This window comes from Haliotis rubra, unplaced genomic scaffold (genome assembly GCF_003918875.1).
Source record: "Haliotis rubra isolate DU_JTF1 unplaced genomic scaffold, ASM391887v1 Scf134, whole genome shotgun sequence".
In the NCBI taxonomy this organism is placed as follows: domain Eukaryota; kingdom Metazoa; phylum Mollusca; class Gastropoda; order Lepetellida; family Haliotidae; genus Haliotis; species Haliotis rubra.
The window spans coordinates 1,692,501-1,710,860 of record NW_025765270.1 but is presented as its reverse complement, the minus strand read 5'-3'; the positions used below and the strand labels follow the sequence as shown (position 1 = coordinate 1,710,860).

The following is an 18,360-nucleotide window of genomic DNA, read 5'->3' as shown; positions in this document are numbered from 1 at the left end:
TCAAGCTCTCCGATATTTATATACATACAATTTAATTACATATTTTTAAGTTGATTGCGCGTGACGCTCGTGACATTTCGATGTGTGAGTGTGTCTGTCTGTCCAGCCTGTGTAATGACGAGGCGTTGTTTAAATCACCATCATCAATTGATGTGACATTAAGACCAGCCTTGAGTTTAGAGTGTCGGTAACATATGCACGCGTATACAGGAGCAGATGTTAGTAGATTACATCGCCCACTCGGGATGGGTCAAATTACTAATTAGTTCCGCATAATCTTAGAGATGAATGTTTCTTTTACTCCGAGAGAAATTTGGTTTTCAAATATTTATAAGTTTAGAACATGTCATTTTCACATCTATATTCAGTATGAGGTAATACATGTAGTTTTTCTCAGTTGTATATTTTGTTTACAATCCGTGTTCACTGCCCATGTTACGGGGGCAATTTCAGGTTACCCTATGGCTCCGTCTAGTGTCATGTCCGTTCGCTCACTCACTCACTGTGCCCGTTCATAACACTCTTGTATTCATTATTGACTTCGTGTTACTCTTCATAATTAAAGAAACTCTCGATGTTTAATTTATTAGTAATATTAGCCAAGATACAACTTGCTCGATAACAGTGTTAGTAGCTACACCGAAACGTCGCACTCATTGCAATAAAGAAGTTGACTATCCATAGAACTTGGTTTTCCTTCATCTATACAACTTCTAAAATGCCTCTCCAAGAAGATACAACTCCAATACACTCTCAGTCTTCAAGTCTTCAATGTTGGTTTAGTATGAGATACATGAGGGTTTTGTTGCTAAAACATAATATGTTAACTTGGAATACTGGCAAAGTGACATTAACCGCAGAGCATATTAAACTGACTGATAAAAACGAAGTCATTTAAAGCAGTCAGGAGGTTATGACGAACAAGCCAGGAATCAACTTACGTAGAAAGTATCTTTCATCCAGGCTGTAGTTTGATACAAGCTACTTAACATGAAGAAGTACTGAAATATTTATGTGAAAACTCCTAATGAGAGTAGGCCGGGGTTAGTTCTCTCTGGTAACGCTATTTAACAGTAAACACGCTTTGTCCATTCCCATCCAACCGTCGCAGGTGTTTCAAAACCTACGTGGTCATACATGGCGAGGCTAGAATCAGAAATGTCGAATCATAAAGAATGTAATAAGAGCTTTCAAAACTTGTTGGAAATTCAAATGAGACTATTTAACTGCTCATAGCAATTGAAAAAAGTGTATTTCTCAGTTGGGCGTGAAAATTACATTGACCTGACAATTATTCCCCTAAAAGTGACACGCACTTTATCGCCGTTGGAAGTAAAATTGGGCAAATTCAGTAATTATTACCCTAGGAGGGGCTATTACTCAAGGATGCTGGTGCTCAGGATCTGAGAACAATAACATAACGCTCTGCTCCAGCTGTTCATGGCTGTACAATTATGTATCTGGTTGCGAACGAAAACACGCATATTGATAATAACAAGTGACTCAACATCAGCTGGGGGCATCTTCCCCAATACAACAGATCAACGCTCCCACCAATAACAATGCAGGTCGTATCATTGAATTTTGTGCCCTTTTGACGCCGAAGTGACATAAATCATAGTAAAAATATTCGAATCTCCCTTACGAAATGTCGCGCCTGTACCAAGTTGTCGGACCCCAATTGTTTTTGGTGCCTTCGGTGTTGTATCTCTCAATCTCTTGAATGATATTGGGAGAGTACCCGGGTTTGCTGCCATGAAAATAACCCTTCAGATGCATCTTGGTTATTCAAAAGGCTACAATGCTTGAAAGTCCTCACTGTCACAGGTTCCTGGTGGGTTCGTCTAAGCAGGAGAAGTCTCACTGTGTGGGATGGCGCTGGTATGATGCGCCGGTAGGTGGCGCTAGTAGGGGCAGCAGTTCCGACATGATGAACGTGACACGTCGGACTATTTCAGGGCCACCTGGACCTTCAGTGCTGCATGTTATCATCACAAGAAATACCACACACCAGTGCCAGTGATGTAGTGTATTCCACGTAACATGAGCTTCACTTGGTTTCATCTGTAGGTAGATAACCTTAATTGTATCTTTTGTTACTAGTCTTCATGACTGATTCTGACGATGTTTTTAATGCTTTCTAGTTTGAGAGAGCCATCTTGGGACGTTCTGACATCACACAAATGTTGTCAATTTCTGTACCAAGGTCATAAAGACACTTACAGTAATCGCTCTGTAACGAGGCAACGTGTGGATATATAAATAATGTCTGCAGCTGTCAGTAATATCACACTTGTAACTGCCAGTGCTCAGGAGATGGTGAAGCAGCGACTCTCCCGTCGGGTTGAGATGGTGTCCAGCCAGCCTGGTCATACCACAGTCATGTTGTTGTCATCTGGTCGGAAACAGCGCTCACTGCTCCTACCTCAAACCCCCAAACAGGCCCAACCCAATCCCAACCACCCTCTTACAATATAAAACGGTAGGTATCTTATGAGTGTGTAACCGGGCTGTGATTCTTATGTTAATCTTTCCTCATGCTGAAAGTCTTAATAATATATTGCTTGTTTCAGTAAGTCATGTAAAATTACCTGTCAAAATCAAATCGCTAATCCCAGACTCGTTAGTCGGAAAACCCCTCTCCCGGGCGACTGAAGCAACGTGTCCATATACTGTTTGGAATTAAGGGGTGTCGTTGTATTAAAAATGCCATTTGAAGTACATACATCGTGTACATTGGATATATACGGTTGTACCAACTTGTCATTTCGAACTGTCATCCTTCAGTAATCCATGACATCTTTACAGCATGTTAATTACAAACATACAGCATTGTTTCAAAGGCGTTTTGTATTTCAAATGAATAAACACGCAGGTACACTAGACAGTGATACACATAGATATCTGGACAACACAGGTGGTCAGACACACAGCGTGGATATATTTGTAATGACATGGACACCATAAATCAAACAGAAATATACACTAATAATTTAAATGTTCACTTATTTCAGTGACACTTCGCTAACATCCTCGAGTATTCGAGATGTTGTCATCAAATCCAACTACTACAAATACCAATTAACCACCAAAGCTTCCATAGCAAATTGTTGTCACAGTCCCTGTCTCACTCATAACTAACTTGTCAGTATGGAGAGTGACGATACCAGACATTAACCAGAGCTTGTCAGAGGACACTGAGCAACCGACTATAGTCCGATGAATTGCAGTCTAACTCGAAAACTAATAAACATATAATACTCAATGAAATGCTGATCATAATCAAAACATCACACATATATTTATTTGCAGAATATATGTTCTAAAATTAAAAGGTTGTTTAACAAACTATCATTAAAATTTTGACACAGTTCACTATTTGTTACGAGGGAGGAGTGCAGAGAAAGGGAGAGCCAGGTGTTCGAGAAGCACATGCACAAGTGCCGATTAAGCTATTGATTCATTAATCTGTGCTGTGCCGTCTCCAGACTTTCTCGCACACCTGGCTGTCCCTTTCTCTGCACTCCTCCCTCGTACCAAATGGTGAACTGTGTCAATATTTTAATGACAGTTTGTTAAACAACTTTTTTATTTTTAGGACATAAATTCTGCAAAAGCTTCACAGAGTTGGTCTGACGTTTTGATTATGATCAGCATTTCATTGAGTATTTTATGTATATTAGTTTTCGAGTTAGATTGCAATTCATCGGTCCGCTTTTGAGCCAGACGGACTATACACTATACTCCCCGTTATGAGGATTGATACAAACAAATATAAACTAACTTTTCCCTGCCATGGACTACTAGACTAGGTTTTAGAATTTTAAATGGTAATTAAAACTGAAATTAATAACACATCGTGATAAGAAAGGCCAAGTTATTGAACCAGTATTAAATGTAGGCCATTGACAGCATCTTGAGTCAGATGGATTATGCGTATTCGACAAGGTATTCGGGATAAATCTGTCTGTCAGTGAATATCACATAGATCCTGGGTCTAAGCTCGTCATCACATGTTGAGTCAGCAAGTTTGGTCTTGTCGCTCAGGTCATACACAGGAGGGCGTGTCATGTCTTTGGCTCCCTTCCTTGTTCTCCCGACTAGAACCTTGGCCAGGAACATGAAGCGGTGCCTCCGAACGTCCTCCGTGGTGTAGTTGTCGGAGTACTTGGCATCGACTGCGAAATACGCCCCCAGTCCGTACAACGCCCCGACCCGATCACCCGACAGACGGAAGTCTATGTTCTGAATGGGGATGACTTTGGCAGAATCGGGGGTAGTTCCATGGAAGAGACTCAGCTCATTTGCCTGTCCCCTGCCGTACCGTTCCCCCATACCAGCTTTGGCTCTGAATTGTAAGATGATTTAATTAGACAATCAGTTACGAAAAATATGGATTTCCTTTTTAGACACTTTGCCAGTTACGTTCCTGAAGGTCATCGATACGACAGCTATACCACGTTTTCACAACAGTTAATTTGCCATACAGTATATCTTGGTGAGAATTACGGAGATGACAAATACTAACAGTCATCCAGAACTGACACAGACCGCAGATGTCCACCATTTTCCTAACCGCCATCACACTTCTATGGTGCTAACATACCTTGGTGTTTGAGGGCAAATCTCAGAAATGAGGATCGCCAAAGAAGGACAGAAATTACCTAGGGTGTTAGCGGTGTAACTAATGGACAAAACTGACTCATGGTGAACTGAACCGAGCCAAATGAACAAGATTTATGGGTGCCAACGTCTTGTTTATTGCACAGAGCGACGCTTATTCCAGAACGCCAATCAAGCAAAGACGACAACTTACACAGCGTACTGCTCCCACAGTTTGATGTTCTGAACACGCTGGACAGACACAATAGTTTTATTGTACAGCGTGTCCTGCATGCGTTTGGTGACAGTCCGGTGCTCATTGGCCGTTGTGGGGTCAGCAGCAGTAACGGGAACCAACTTCATGGTCTCGGTACCCATGTTGGTCCAGTGGGCGGGTGCTTGCCTTGTCTTTGACAACATGGACCTTGGTTGTCTGGCCAGTCTGTGAAGACAAACAGTAAGATATTCTATTGATGTCCGTGTTTATGCATGTACAGCTGGCGCACAGTTGGTTTCAGTGAGTGAGTTTAGTTTTTCGCCGCACTCAGCAATATTCCAGCTACATGGCGGTGGTCAGTAAATAACTGGATCTGGACCAGACAATCCAGTGATCAACAGTATGAACATCAGTGTATGCAATTGGGATACAATGACATGTCAACCAAGTCAGCGAGCCTGACCACCCGATCCCGTTAGTCACCTCTTGCGACAAGCATCGGTTGCTGGAGGTCAGTTCTAACCCGGATCTTCACGGGTTTTTGTTTCAGCATTATAAGTGTCAACCTCGCAGCCGATTCTCTTCGACTATGAAGGCCCCTGGACCTATATACATTCATTTACATAAGTTTTACAATATAGACATAACAGAGGGTTGAACATAAATGTGGGTACACACATATGAAACTAACGCCAGTGAACTGTTTAGTCTGCAGTCTTTCTCATAGGCATGGGCCAAAATATAAACTCAAAATGCTCCATCTATGTATACTATTTATTGAAAGAAATATCTCAACGTTAAATCTGATTCCATATAAGTCTCCAGCTCTATAGTTCGTTCATATGTGTTCATAAAACAAAACAGGAACAATCTTTTGCCATCTTCCTTCGTTGTATTTCACACCTAATAACCATGTTCTAAATTTAACGAGGCACCAGCGCAATTTGAAATCGACTGTTTCAGAAAGATATTTTGGGTGTGTGACTTCTCTATATAAGCCATAACTACTTCAAGTGTTGACCTCCATTCCTGTTTTCGACTGAACATATTTAAAAGTATTTTTAAAATATACAAGGTTACCAACAGCTGTGACAGCCATGACAAACCGACACCATAAAATAGGTCTCATTCTAAATCTGATTTTACATCGTCTATATATGTAACATCGGGTGTCACACCTTCCAGGTAAGTCATCTTCACGCATTGTAATGTCCTCCAAACATTTAAACAACGAATAGCTGAATTGATAAAATCGGGAAACCGCCACATTCACCATACGCTAGAGAATTGGGCCTGCGGGGAAACATTTAGAAATAACTTAGAAGCTAAGAGATGTATTTTCCAGACACAGTCATATTTTCTAAATCCCTATACTTCCGAAGCACATAAAATGATTGATTGTAATCAGGCTGTCAAATATGTTAAAGAAAACATCAGTGGGTCAATACCGTTTTGCATTTCATTAACACCTATGGCCAAGGGTGGACTGACCAATGATAATAACCGGGAAGGATCAGCGAATCCTTGTATAGTAAGGGAGGCAAATCTCCACAGTTCACCCTTGCCTATTTGGGGATGCATTATTGATCCTACTGATTCCTCAGGGAAGGTTTTAGCTGCATCTGTAAGATGGAGTTGACGGTGTGGACAAAACAAAAAGATACGATGAATTTTAGCCTCAAAGACAACTAGTCGCCAAACTTGAAATTATCAAACTCCAAATTACTTTTCTAGCATGACTCGGACTTCTTTGTTCTTCACGAGATCTAGTGGCGTCTTGCCGTCCTTATTCTTCAAGGTCACATTCCCTCCGTTCTCCGCTAGGTGGCATCGGATAGCAACTGCCGCGTCCTCGTCACGTGATCCACCCTTAAAGAGAGCGTCATGTGTTAGAGTCGGTCTACAAACGAAGTCTCCAGGGAGTGTATCACTCTGACGTCATGGAAAGAGACAGGGAATGTTGGTTTGACGCCCCGTTCCAGATTTGTATGTCACTCACATAGTGACGTGCAAACACGTTTGTGATACTGTCTGGACTAGTCTAATTCTTCCTCTGTTGTTACAGCACTCTTAAATACAGTGCAGCTGACGCTAACTGATCGTACTTTAAGGATCTGCTGCACAATACGTTGTTCACAACACTGAGTTTTTGTCACAAGTATTTTGACTGGTCTAGAATATAACCTCCAGTTTGAACGTTATAGTCAGTTGAAAGACATGTGTACTGAACTACCATATGTCTAATGTTAAAAAATGAGCAAGTATTTACAAAACCCAACATCTCTATATACACACACAATGAGCCGTGAGGGCATCTGCTAATGAACCAGCCGTTACACTTGTGTGCACACCCACCCGCTCTGACTGGGTTCGGTATCCCGGCTGCTTCGTTTCTTGGGAAGTAAACCCAAGTACAAAATACTGCACTTTTGATTTGCGATTGTACGCTTATAATTTTGTTTATATGTTTTTTCATAACCCGCAATGTATATTATATGTCATGAATAAGTGACAATTGTGTTTTAATTATGTTTGATTTTTTGGTTGCATGTGACCAAGTATGGTAATTTCATTCGAAACTACAATCAGAGCAACATCACATTCCTCGTTCCACGTGAAGACTTATTATCAAGTTCGCAACCAAACATGGACAGGTACAGGGAAGCAGAAAGTTGCTTTACATCCCGGTCACCAACACTGCAGCTATCCCGAGACGGTCAGTCTGTACATGGTCGTCTCTGGATAACTCTTTAGAAACATATCATGATGAGATATTACACTACTGGTCAGGATAACGTGAACTACAAGATACAACGTCGAATATTACCAGCATCTAACCAAACAGGTGGGAACTCAGCTCGGGTACATAGGTTACTGAAATATATCTTCCGCTATTTATTCCGCTATACACACGTTTATAGCAACCAGCAGACCGCACGGATGAGCCAATTGTCTATCGCGCCACAATGTGCTATGATAAATGTTGTGGCTGATGATTGTGTGTTCGAGTCCCCGATTCGCCTTTGTGAGGACTCTAGGTTTGTTAGCACAGGTCGTGGATTTCACTACAGTGTTACCCGTGAAGATCCAAGTTATAACTGATCTTCAGTAACCCATGCTTGTCATAAGAGGCTACTAACAGGATCGGGTGGTCAGGCTCGCTGGCTTGGTTGACACATGTCATCGTATTCCAATTGCGTAGATCGATGCTCATGCTGTTGATCACTGGGTTGTCTGGTCATGTCTCGATTATTTACAGACTGCTGTCATATAGCTGGAATATTGCTGAGGGCGGCGTAAAACTAAACTCACTCCTCTGTCTCCTGATCCAGACCTCCATCGGACGGACTGACCACCCAGTATATACGCCGCAAGAACGACTAATGCGGATGACGTGGTACAATGGGTGATCTGCATGATAGTGGCCCTCTTGAAGCGTGTGTTACGGCTCGTCCTGAGTGCGGCGTTATATTGATGAGGACGGCGTTAAACAACAAACCAACCAAAGTGATAATGTACGAGGCCTGCATCGCGTCCAACTTTCCTCCACAATAGCCTGACCTTAACCAAAACTCACTGTAACATCGAGTAAACATGGTGTATACTACCAACAAAGTCTGCACCCACCCATTCAACCAATCGCAGTTTCTGGGAGAATTATTTTGGCTTGAGTCATATCATCCTGTAATGAGTAATACTACTTTATTCAAGCCAAGACCACGTGTCTATGCGTTGGATGCTAGCTGTACGCTGTAGCAGCGGGTCAACAGAAATTATAGTGTCATAGCGTTCCAATCTATCTGTCACACCAGTAACGGCATGCTGCGAGCGTGACGTTTGCAACAACGGCGACATTTGTTTCTACAATGAAAAGTCATTGTATGATTTGATGTAGTTTTAAGGTTCTATTGGTGGTTTGGATAACAGAACATTAGTCTAAGTAACACGGGGTGGGTTGGGTTAGACAGGAGTTGTTAGTTGTTTCGTTGCACATAGTCTCTTGACACCAGAAATGGCTTCACACTTTGTGCCCATGTGGGGAATCGAACCCGGGACCTCGGCGTGACGAGCGAACGCTTAACCACTAGGTTATCCCACCGCCCCGAGTGGTGTAAGACGGGTGCAGATGAATATAGAAAGTGAATCGCAGGTTACACTCAATTGAGTAGGTACGATGTAAAGAATGATTTTGAATTTTGATTTTGAGTTTTCATTGTTTTAGGCTTCACTTATACATATTCAAGCTATATGACGGAGGTCTGTAAGTAGCCGAGTCTGGACCAGACAAACCAGTCTTTGACCTCATACACATCCATCTGGACAAGCATGAACTAAGTCAGCGAGCCTGACCACCGTCCACTGTCTCTTAGCAACACACAGGTTTCTGAAGGCCGAACCGTCATGGGTATGAGTGTGTCATCACAATATTGAGTCACTAGGAAAGGTAAATATAAAGCTGGTACTCACCATCCCGGCTATCTGGTCGTCCATGTGGGCGGCGTGTAGTGGTGTGTTGCCGTCATTGTCGCGGATGTTTACGTCGGCGTCTATAGAGACAAGTCTTATTTGTGTGAGTGAGTGACATGCACAAATTTGTGCCTCTTTTTCTGAGGTACATGTCAAACTATTTCGGGTGTGCCTACATCGGGAATCAAAACTTACGTTGGGAATCAGTACTTACGTCGGGAATCAATATTTACGATGAGAATCAATATTTACGTTGAGAATCAATACTTACGTCGGAAATCAAAACTTACGTTTGGATTCCATACTTGCTTTGGGAATAAAAATTTACGTCGGGATTCAATACTTACGTCGGAAATAAAAATTTACGTTGAAAATCAAAACTTACTTTGGGATTCAATATTTACGGGAATCGAAACTTAAGTTGAAAATCAATATTTACGTTGAGAATTAAAACTTTCGTCGGGCATCAATTTTTATCTTGGGAATCAAACTTTTGCTGGGAATCAGTACCTACGTTGGGAATCAACGCGGATCTGAGGTTGGTACGCTCTACGCACTGAACTAACCTACCGCCCAGTGAATATGTATACATACATGCCAGTCTATGCATGTGGACATGGTTTATCGGAGTATCAATAACGGTATACTAGAACACTGCGATCGGTGCCGATTTACAATGGTGATATAACCAGCGCTTCCAGCTGACAGATTTATGTAACCTTCGATATTTGTAACTGCATCTATATACATATACAACGAAATGCAAACATGTCTTATAGTGTCTTCATTTACATGTCTTTCTATACGTTTATATAAGTATATCTATATACAACGCCATACTCGATTCACTGAGCAGTTCCACCAGCTCCATGTTCCCCCGATGTACCGCCAAGTGCAGAGGTGTTTTGCCATTCTCGTCACGGGCATTCACATCGGCGTTAGCCTGGAATTATAGAGTTTCATTATGGTAGTTATAGAAAATAACGGCTGAGAAAAAGGCATATTCACTGGGTTGTGTAAACACTCATTCATTTCTGAATGCTTGAGGTCCAAAAATAAAATACAAAATGGGATTGTTCTGAAATAAATTGTTCGGAAATACTTTTTCCAAACCTATGACTTTAATACATTTGTATATATACAAGACTACCGGTTATTTAATAGCCGGTGCTTTGAACATTAAGTTAGGAACGCACTGCTAAACAAAACTGTAACAAACGCAAATGCAGGTATGTAAACAAAGTTCAAAGTTTTCTTGTGTACCATATTGTGACCCTTTGATGTGTTTGTTGTTGTTTACCTGCCACTATGGTTTTAGTCCCACATTAAACCGACACGCCGACAACTGAAATATTGTCTAAAGCAGCCTTAAACCTCACTCACGCCAATGAAAATGTATATTACACTTGTGACAGTGAGTGAGTGAATTTAGTTTTACGCTGCACTCAGCAGTATTCCAGCTATATGGCAGCAGTCTGTAAATAATCCAGTCTGGACCAGACAATCGAATGATCAACAAAATGAGCATCGATCAAAGCAATAGGGGTACGATGACATACACTGATGAGAAAACCGGCAAGTCCAACAAATTCATTCACGACAGCAATATGAAGAGGAGAGAGTTGTCCCCGACGTATCGTTGAGTTCACTACAGCAGGGTCTTTCTGTATCAGCTGGCGAGGGATTCTGGAAGACAGCAGTCAGTCTGTTATTCCATGTAAAACAGTAAACGTATTGGTTTCTGCGTACATGACGTATCAACAATAACAACACGGACAATTCAATAATCATCAGAAATCTGTAAGTATCCTCCCAAATAGGATGCACTCGTTATAAAAACATGAAATGGCAAATCCGTTGTTTGCTTAGAAAAACACGTGATGGCATTTATTCTAGGTCACAAGAAGGACTAAGGAAGGCCTGTGGAAGATGTTTAGGCCTTACCTTGTCCCAAAGTACTCTACACTCTGGGAGAGACTTTGACAAGCCAGGTTGAAGAAGAAGTTATACCACGCTGCATTAACCTCACTTACTCTACGCTCTGGGAGTGACTTGGGCAAGCCAAGTTGAAGACGTTATACCACCCTGCGTTAACCTCACTTACTCTACGTCCCCAGACAAACTGAGGCAGGCCTGATGGAAAGGGTTGAGGCCCTGAATCACCCTCACTTACTCTACGTCCCCAGACAAAATGAGGCAGGCCTGGTGGGAGGGGCTGAGGCCCTGAATCACCCTCACTTACTCTACGTCCCCAGACAAAATGAGGCAGGCCTGGTGGGAGGGGCTGAGGCCCTGAATCACCCTCACTTACTCTACGTCCCCAGACAAACTGAGGCAGGCCTGATGGAAGGGGTTCAGGCCCTGGGTGTTGCACAGCTGGAGGTTGATGTTCCGACACTGGAGGAGGACATCCACTAGGTCCTTGTCCTGAATGGTAATGGCGTCGTGGAGGGGCGTGTCTCCCTCCCCGTCCTGAGAATGCAGGATAACTTATCTTCAGTAAATTACGTTATTTTACATCACAGAATATATAAGGTGGTGGATAATATTGCCATTCAAGATTCGTGCATTTCTATATTTTGTCATACAACATATCTGCGAATCACAAATACAACCAACTGTTTTTTTCTGTTTCAAGAAATAAATACATTGTATAATATTACTCCTTCCAGTTATATCGAGAACAGCCCTGTTATCAACCATAGTTGTGCAATCCTTCCAAGCGTTTCATAGATCCGAATAGATCCGAATACTACTTCTTACACTCAGCCCACAGCGTACCTGGGTATTGGGATCACTCCCGTGTTTGATGAGGATGGTGGCGCAGGCTGCACTTGGGACCTCCTTGACGACAGCTAGGTGTAGCGGGGTCACGGCCTTGCTGTTTTTGATGTCAAGGTCGGCCTTTGCTTTGACCAGCGCTTCCACCACATCTTTATGGTCACTGCGTCAAAGGGAGATAAACGGTGTTGAATAAATAACCCTACTGACAAATGTAATGGTAAATATCGAGTACAAGATTACTGCATTCTACAGGGACGTGCATTCAGACACTAATACCCCACTCAGACACTGACACACCACTCAGACACTGATACCCCACTCAGACACTGAAACCTCACTCAGACACTAATACCCCACTCAGACACTAATACCCCACTCAGACACTAATACCCCACTCAGACACTAATACCCCACTCAGACACTGATACCCCACTCAGACACTGATACCCACTCAGACACTGACACACCACTCAGACACTGATACCCCACTCAGACACTGAAACCTCACTCAGACACTAATACCCCACTCAGACACTAATACCCCACTCAGACACTGATACCCCACTCCCACTCAGACACTAATACCCCACTAGACACCCCACTCAGACACTGATACCCACTCAGACACTGACACTCAGATAGCCCACTCCAGACACACTAATACCCCACTCAGACACTAATACCCCACTCAGACACTAATACCCCACTCAGACACTAATACCCCACTCAGACACTAATTCCCCACTCAGACACTGATACCCCACTCAGACATTAATAAACCACTCAGACACTGATAGCTCACTCAGACACTAATTCCCCACTCAGACACTAATACCCCACTCAGACACTGATAGCTCACTCAGACACTGATAGCTCACTCATACACTAATTCCCCACTCAGACACTAATACCCTGCTCAGACACTGATACCCCACTCAGACAATAATACCCCATTCAGACACTGATACCCCACTCAGACACTGATACCCGGCTCAGACACTAATATTTCACTTAAACACTGATACCCCGCTCAGACACTGATACCCACTCAGACACTGATACTTCACTTAAACACTGATACCCCACTCAGACACTGATACTTCACTTAAACACTGATACCCCACTCAGACACTGATACTTCACTTAAACACTGATACCCCACTCAGACACTGATACCCACTCAGACACTTATACCCCACTCAGACACTGATACCCCACTCAGACACTGATACCCCACTCAGACACTGATACCCCACTCAGACACTGATACCCCACTCAGACACTGATACCCCACTTAAACACTGATACCCCACTCAGACACTGATACCCCACTCAGACACTGATACCCCACTCAGACACTGATACCCCACTCAGACACTGATACCCCACTCAGACACTGATACCCCACTCAGACACTGATACCCCACTCAGACACTGATACCCCACTCAGACACTGATACCCCACTCAGACACTGATGCCCCACTCAGACACTGATACCCCACGCAGACACTGATACCCCACTCAGACACTGATATCCCGCTCAGACACTGATGCCCCGCTCAGACACTCATATCCCGCTCAGACACTAATACTTAACTCAGACACTGCTACCCCGCTCAGACACTAATATTTCACTTAAACACTGATACCCCGCTCAGACACTGATACCCCGCTCAGACACTGATACCCCACTTAGACACTGATACCCTGCTCAGACACTAATACCCAACTCAGACACTGATACCCCACTCAGACACTAATATCCCGCTCAGACACTAATACCCCACTCAGACACTAATAACCTGTTCAGATACCCTAGGTTTATCATCTAAACATTCATCGACACCTGGATAGGGAATCAGACCATCGACCCTCTTCTGGACCACTCTGTGTGTGTGTGTGTGTGCGTGTGCGTGTGCGTGTGCGTGTGTGTATGTGTGCCATGTTATTACAATACGTGAGGGTTTATGTTTCGATGGGCAGCCACAGTCGTCAACATTGAAAGCCCCATTTCTCTCGTTGGTCTGATGTATTGGATGACAGATACGGGTAAAATGATGGATCTCTGTCCACTGGTAATCCAGGATCAAGATTCACATCAATTATTGGATTGTTCGGCGTTAAGCAAACACACACAGAAACCTCTTATTCCTAAATGAAACATTGTTGTTGTCACCACCCCCTCCTCAAAACACGCACACACACACACACACGCGCACGCACGCACGCACGCGCGCGCGCATGCACACATACACACACACACCCTTGCTACATGAGCAGTCAGTACCAGTGGCCATTATGACAGGATTACCTTGACACAGCATAGTGCAGAGCAGTATTGCCATCTTTGCTGACCCGATTCTTATCACTTCCGGCACTCAGAAGTGACGTCACGATCTCCAGGTGACCCCAGAAGCAAGCCGTGTGCAAAGCAGTCACCCCTCCGTGTCGTCATCAATCTGAAACATCAATGGCAGAGCTGTTTGTGTTTTACGCCGCACTGACCGTGGTCTAAATTTTATCAACACGCTATACTGGGAGAGCCACTCTGCAGGAGATAGACAATGGGTTTTCTAGGGATTCCCAAGTGTTTTGAGTTAAACGCTTTACAAATTCAGAGACCCCTTGCAATGAAGTGTGATATATATTTTTACAAAAGGTTGATAGCAACATGTTGTCTTTTCCATACTGATTTCTTGTACAGTTTAAAACATTTACAGGCAGCTTGGGCTATCCGGGGTAATAATGACTAGATTATGTGCTTAGAGCAGGGTATCTAGCCTGGAAAAGGCGCGTTATGAACATTCTCATTATTAGTAGTAGTAGTAGTAGTAGTAGTAGTAGTAGTAGTAGTAGTAGTAGTAGTAGTAGTAGTAATATTACACAGCAGCAAGCGTCCTTCCGGAGAGCGGAAGGTCGCGGGTTCGATCCCCGACCGCGTCATACCAAAAGACGTTAAAATATGGTACTTGTTGGTCCCTGCCTGGCGCTCGGCATTAATGGGTACAACAAGGACTGGTCGGCTCGGAGTCAGTATAATGTGTCTGGGTGGGGTATTCATGCTTCACTGCGGCATGGTATCTCAGTGGGCTAGCACTATAAAACCAGCTTAAGTCTGGGCTAGTACAAGCAGCCGCACATACACATACACACGCATGTACTTCGTCATATGAGCGAAATATTCTCAAGCACGACGTCAAACCCAATTTCACCTCACCTCACACAGCAGCAACATATTCTGTTCCGTATTGATTTTCTGTTTGTAAAGTTGTCAATGAGTACACGTATCACCTTAATTGTTCGTAGTAGTAGTAGTAGTAGTAGTAGCAGCAGCAGCAGCAGCAGCAGCAGTAACAGTAGTATTAGTAGGAGGAGGAGGAGGCAGCGGAGAAAGACAATATATGTCTTATATAATCCAATACCTTGTCAATCAGTTCACCTGATGACGGGACCTGGAATGGTCTCGAAACGTCGTGAGGGAAATTATAAAGAAGTTTAATCCATAAAAATATCTTGGATACCTTGGATTTGTCCAGAGATCGGAGGACTGCTTTGACTTTGTCCTCATCTCCGTCTCTGGCAGCTGCAATAAGTTGTTTGGAGGACGTCTGAGACAGGGAGACGCGCAGTTTGGCCAGGAGGTCAACTATGTCTGCAGCAAAACACGAAATTATATATATGTATGTCTCCAGTCGTTATTCCCTGTAAGCCAGAATAGGCCTGCAAGGATGTCCCGATGTCCCGATGTTTTACCACGGGTTTGTGTCATCATACCAGTCGGCGTCAATTGTTGGTCAGGATATCGATCATTGGTTGGACTGTTCCAGACTGTACTATTATAGACTGCTGTATACATCTAATATTGCAACCGTGAAGATGCTTGTCGTAAGAGGCGACTAACGGGATCAGTTGGACAGGCTCGCTGACTTGGTTGACACATGTCATCGGTTCCCAATTGTGTAGATCGATACTCATGCTGTTGATCACTGGATTGTCTGGTCCAGACTCAATTATTTACAGACCGCCGCCATATATCTGGATTATTGCTGAGTGCGGCGTAAAACCAAACTCACTCACTCACTCTAATATTGCAAAGAAGCATAAAGCTTGATCTCCCCTGTTATATCACCTCCACCACCTGAGGATGTTGTCCGCTTGGATGATGTCGGAGTGGTTGTTGTTGGCCTGTTGTCAGAGCTGGGTGGACTAACTACTGGGGGAGCTTTCTTGTCCATGAAGGTACAGCTGACTGGATTGAAGACCCAGGTCCGGCCGTCGACCTTGACCTTCAGATCACAATCACTCTCGATGGAAATCACCTCCCCTTGTTTGCCGAGGCTCTGATGATGAAAAGTAGCACTTGAGTCAGTGATATTATAATCATCAATAGTTCAGTCATAATTAGGGGCATTCTGACAGAAAGATTCTTTAGAGGAATTCGTTTCGCCTGAAGACTAAATCTTCAAAACAATCACCCAGTCTACGCAAGATGCAACAAAATGTGTAAAATAGATGAGAGTAATCACGACTCGTCCAGGTATATTTCCCGTGTGGATGCAGACTTTGATCATTTACTCTATGTTTGGATCTGATTCGGCTCTTATTTCCTTTGTCTACCTAAAACCCACCAAATCATAATTCTTGAACTTTTTATACGGGTGTTTCATATATATTCTGCATGTCGATGTAGGGATTAAAAGTATCGGCTCAATTCTATTAAACCAAGCATGGTGTTCCCTTGGGAATTGAACTGTAGATCGTAATTTCGAAACCAGGAAATTGGCCTTATCCCGACGTTTGTTTCCCCAACTGAAATGCATCTACATACGTCTTCCATCTGGTCCGTCCAGCCGCCATGTCCCACCTGGAGCTGCACCGCCGAGTTGAAGTTGGACGTAACCTTCACGATGTCACCAACCTCAAACGAATGCACCTGGAAATATCCAACAGAATTTAGCCTTTAACATCATTCATTCACAATTTAGCCTTTCAAATTGTGTTTCTGGTGTATTTCATTTAGCTTTTTTTCGATCTAGATAGGTACAACATTATGAAGCTTCCTCTGCCTCCTGACCCGTGACAATCCGGATTAGAATATTGATCTTCAGTATCCCATGCTTGTCGTAAGAGGACTGGGTGGTCAGGATCGCTGACCTGGTTGACACATGTCATCGGTTCCCAATTGTGCAGAGCGATGCTCATGCTGTTGATCACTGGATTGTCTGGTCCAGACTCGATTATTTACAGACCGCCGCCATATAGCTTGAATATTGCTGAGTGCGGCGTAAAACTAATCTCACGACTCGTCCAGGTTTATTTCTTTATGTGGATGCAGATTTTGATAATTTACTCCATGATTGGATCTGATTCGGCTCTTATTTCCTCTGTCTACCTAAAACCCACCAAAACATAATTCTTGAACTTTATACGGGTGTTTCATCTATATTCTGCATGTCGATGTAGGAATTAAAAGTATCAGCTCAATTCTATTAAACCAAGCATAGTGTTCCCTTGGGAATTTAACTGTAGAACGTCATTTCGAAAACAGGAAATTGGCCTTATCCCGACATTTGTTTCCCCAACTGGAATGCATCTACGTACGTCTTCCATCTGGTCCGTCCAGCCGCCATGTCCCACCTGGAGCTGCACCGCCGAGTTGTAGTTGGACGTGGTCTTCACGATGTCACCAACCTCAAACGAATGCACCTGAAAATATCCAAACAGAGTTACCCTCTAACATCATTCATTCACAATTAAGCCTTTCAAATTGTGTTTCTGGTGTATTTCATTAAGGGAATTTTCGATCTTTTATAGGTACAACATTATGAAGCTTCCTCTGCCTCCTGACCCGTGAAGATCCGGGTTAGAATATTGATCTTCAGTATCCCATGCTTGTCGTAAGAGGACTGGGTGGTCAGGATCGCTGACCTGGTTGACACATGTCATCGGTTCCCAATTGTGCAGATCGATGCTCATGCTGTTGATCACTGGATTGTCTGGTCCAGACTCGATTATTTACAGACCGCCGCCATATAGCTGGAATATTGCTGAGTGCCGCGTAAAACTAATCTCAATCCTCTACCTCCTGATCCAGACCTCCATCGGACGGATTCACTACCCAGTATATACGCCGCAAGAACGACTAATGAGGATCGGGTGGCTGCAATGGTTGACCTGCGTGGTAGTGGCGCCTGGTTTGTCCTGTCCGGGCTAGATAGTCTAGGTATTAACGCTGGCTGTGGCGTAAAACAACATAGTTTGACTGATTCTGTAACTGTGAATTACCTTA

General features: G+C 43.4%; 2 protein-coding genes across 3 annotated transcripts in view; both read right to left on the bottom strand.

Moving 5' to 3' along the window:
* Positions 1 to 3,930: 3,930 nt before the first annotated feature.
* Positions 3,931 to 14,082, bottom strand: LOC124267851 (E3 ubiquitin-protein ligase mib1-like). The gene is made up of 9 exons (XM_046702842.1): positions 14,024 to 14,082; positions 12,068 to 12,230; positions 11,598 to 11,758; positions 10,846 to 10,972; positions 10,127 to 10,229; positions 9,287 to 9,366; positions 6,546 to 6,688; positions 4,817 to 5,044; positions 3,931 to 4,348 (listed from the first exon to the last, which is right to left on the bottom strand). Exons 1-9 carry the CDS (start codon positions 14,080 to 14,082, stop codon positions 3,931 to 3,933), a joined length of 1,482 nt encoding a protein of 493 aa, XP_046558798.1.
* The window catches only part of LOC124267822 (E3 ubiquitin-protein ligase mind-bomb-like), a 22,081-nt gene continuing 13,915 nt past the window's right edge, over positions 10,195 to 18,360 (bottom strand). The window contains exons 7-15 of one of the 2 annotated variants that reach the window (XM_046702820.1): positions 18,357 to 18,360; positions 17,673 to 17,777; positions 16,201 to 16,411; positions 15,593 to 15,723; positions 14,383 to 14,530; positions 12,068 to 12,230; positions 11,598 to 11,758; positions 10,846 to 10,972; positions 10,195 to 10,229 (exon numbers count right to left, since the gene is read on the bottom strand). The exon at positions 18,357 to 18,360 is cut by the window's right edge and continues 110 nt beyond it. In XM_046702820.1, the coding sequence (XP_046558776.1) occupies positions 14,507 to 14,530; positions 15,593 to 15,723; positions 16,201 to 16,411; positions 17,673 to 17,777; positions 18,357 to 18,360 (475 nt within the window). In that variant the 3' untranslated portion in view covers positions 10,195 to 10,229; positions 10,846 to 10,972; positions 11,598 to 11,758; positions 12,068 to 12,230; positions 14,383 to 14,506. Of the gene's footprint in view, positions 10,230 to 10,845; positions 10,973 to 11,597; positions 11,759 to 12,067; positions 12,231 to 14,382; positions 14,531 to 15,592; positions 15,724 to 16,200; positions 16,412 to 16,899; positions 17,005 to 17,672; positions 17,778 to 18,356 lie in introns of both variants that reach the window. The other variant, XM_046702821.1, reaches the window with a different exon arrangement.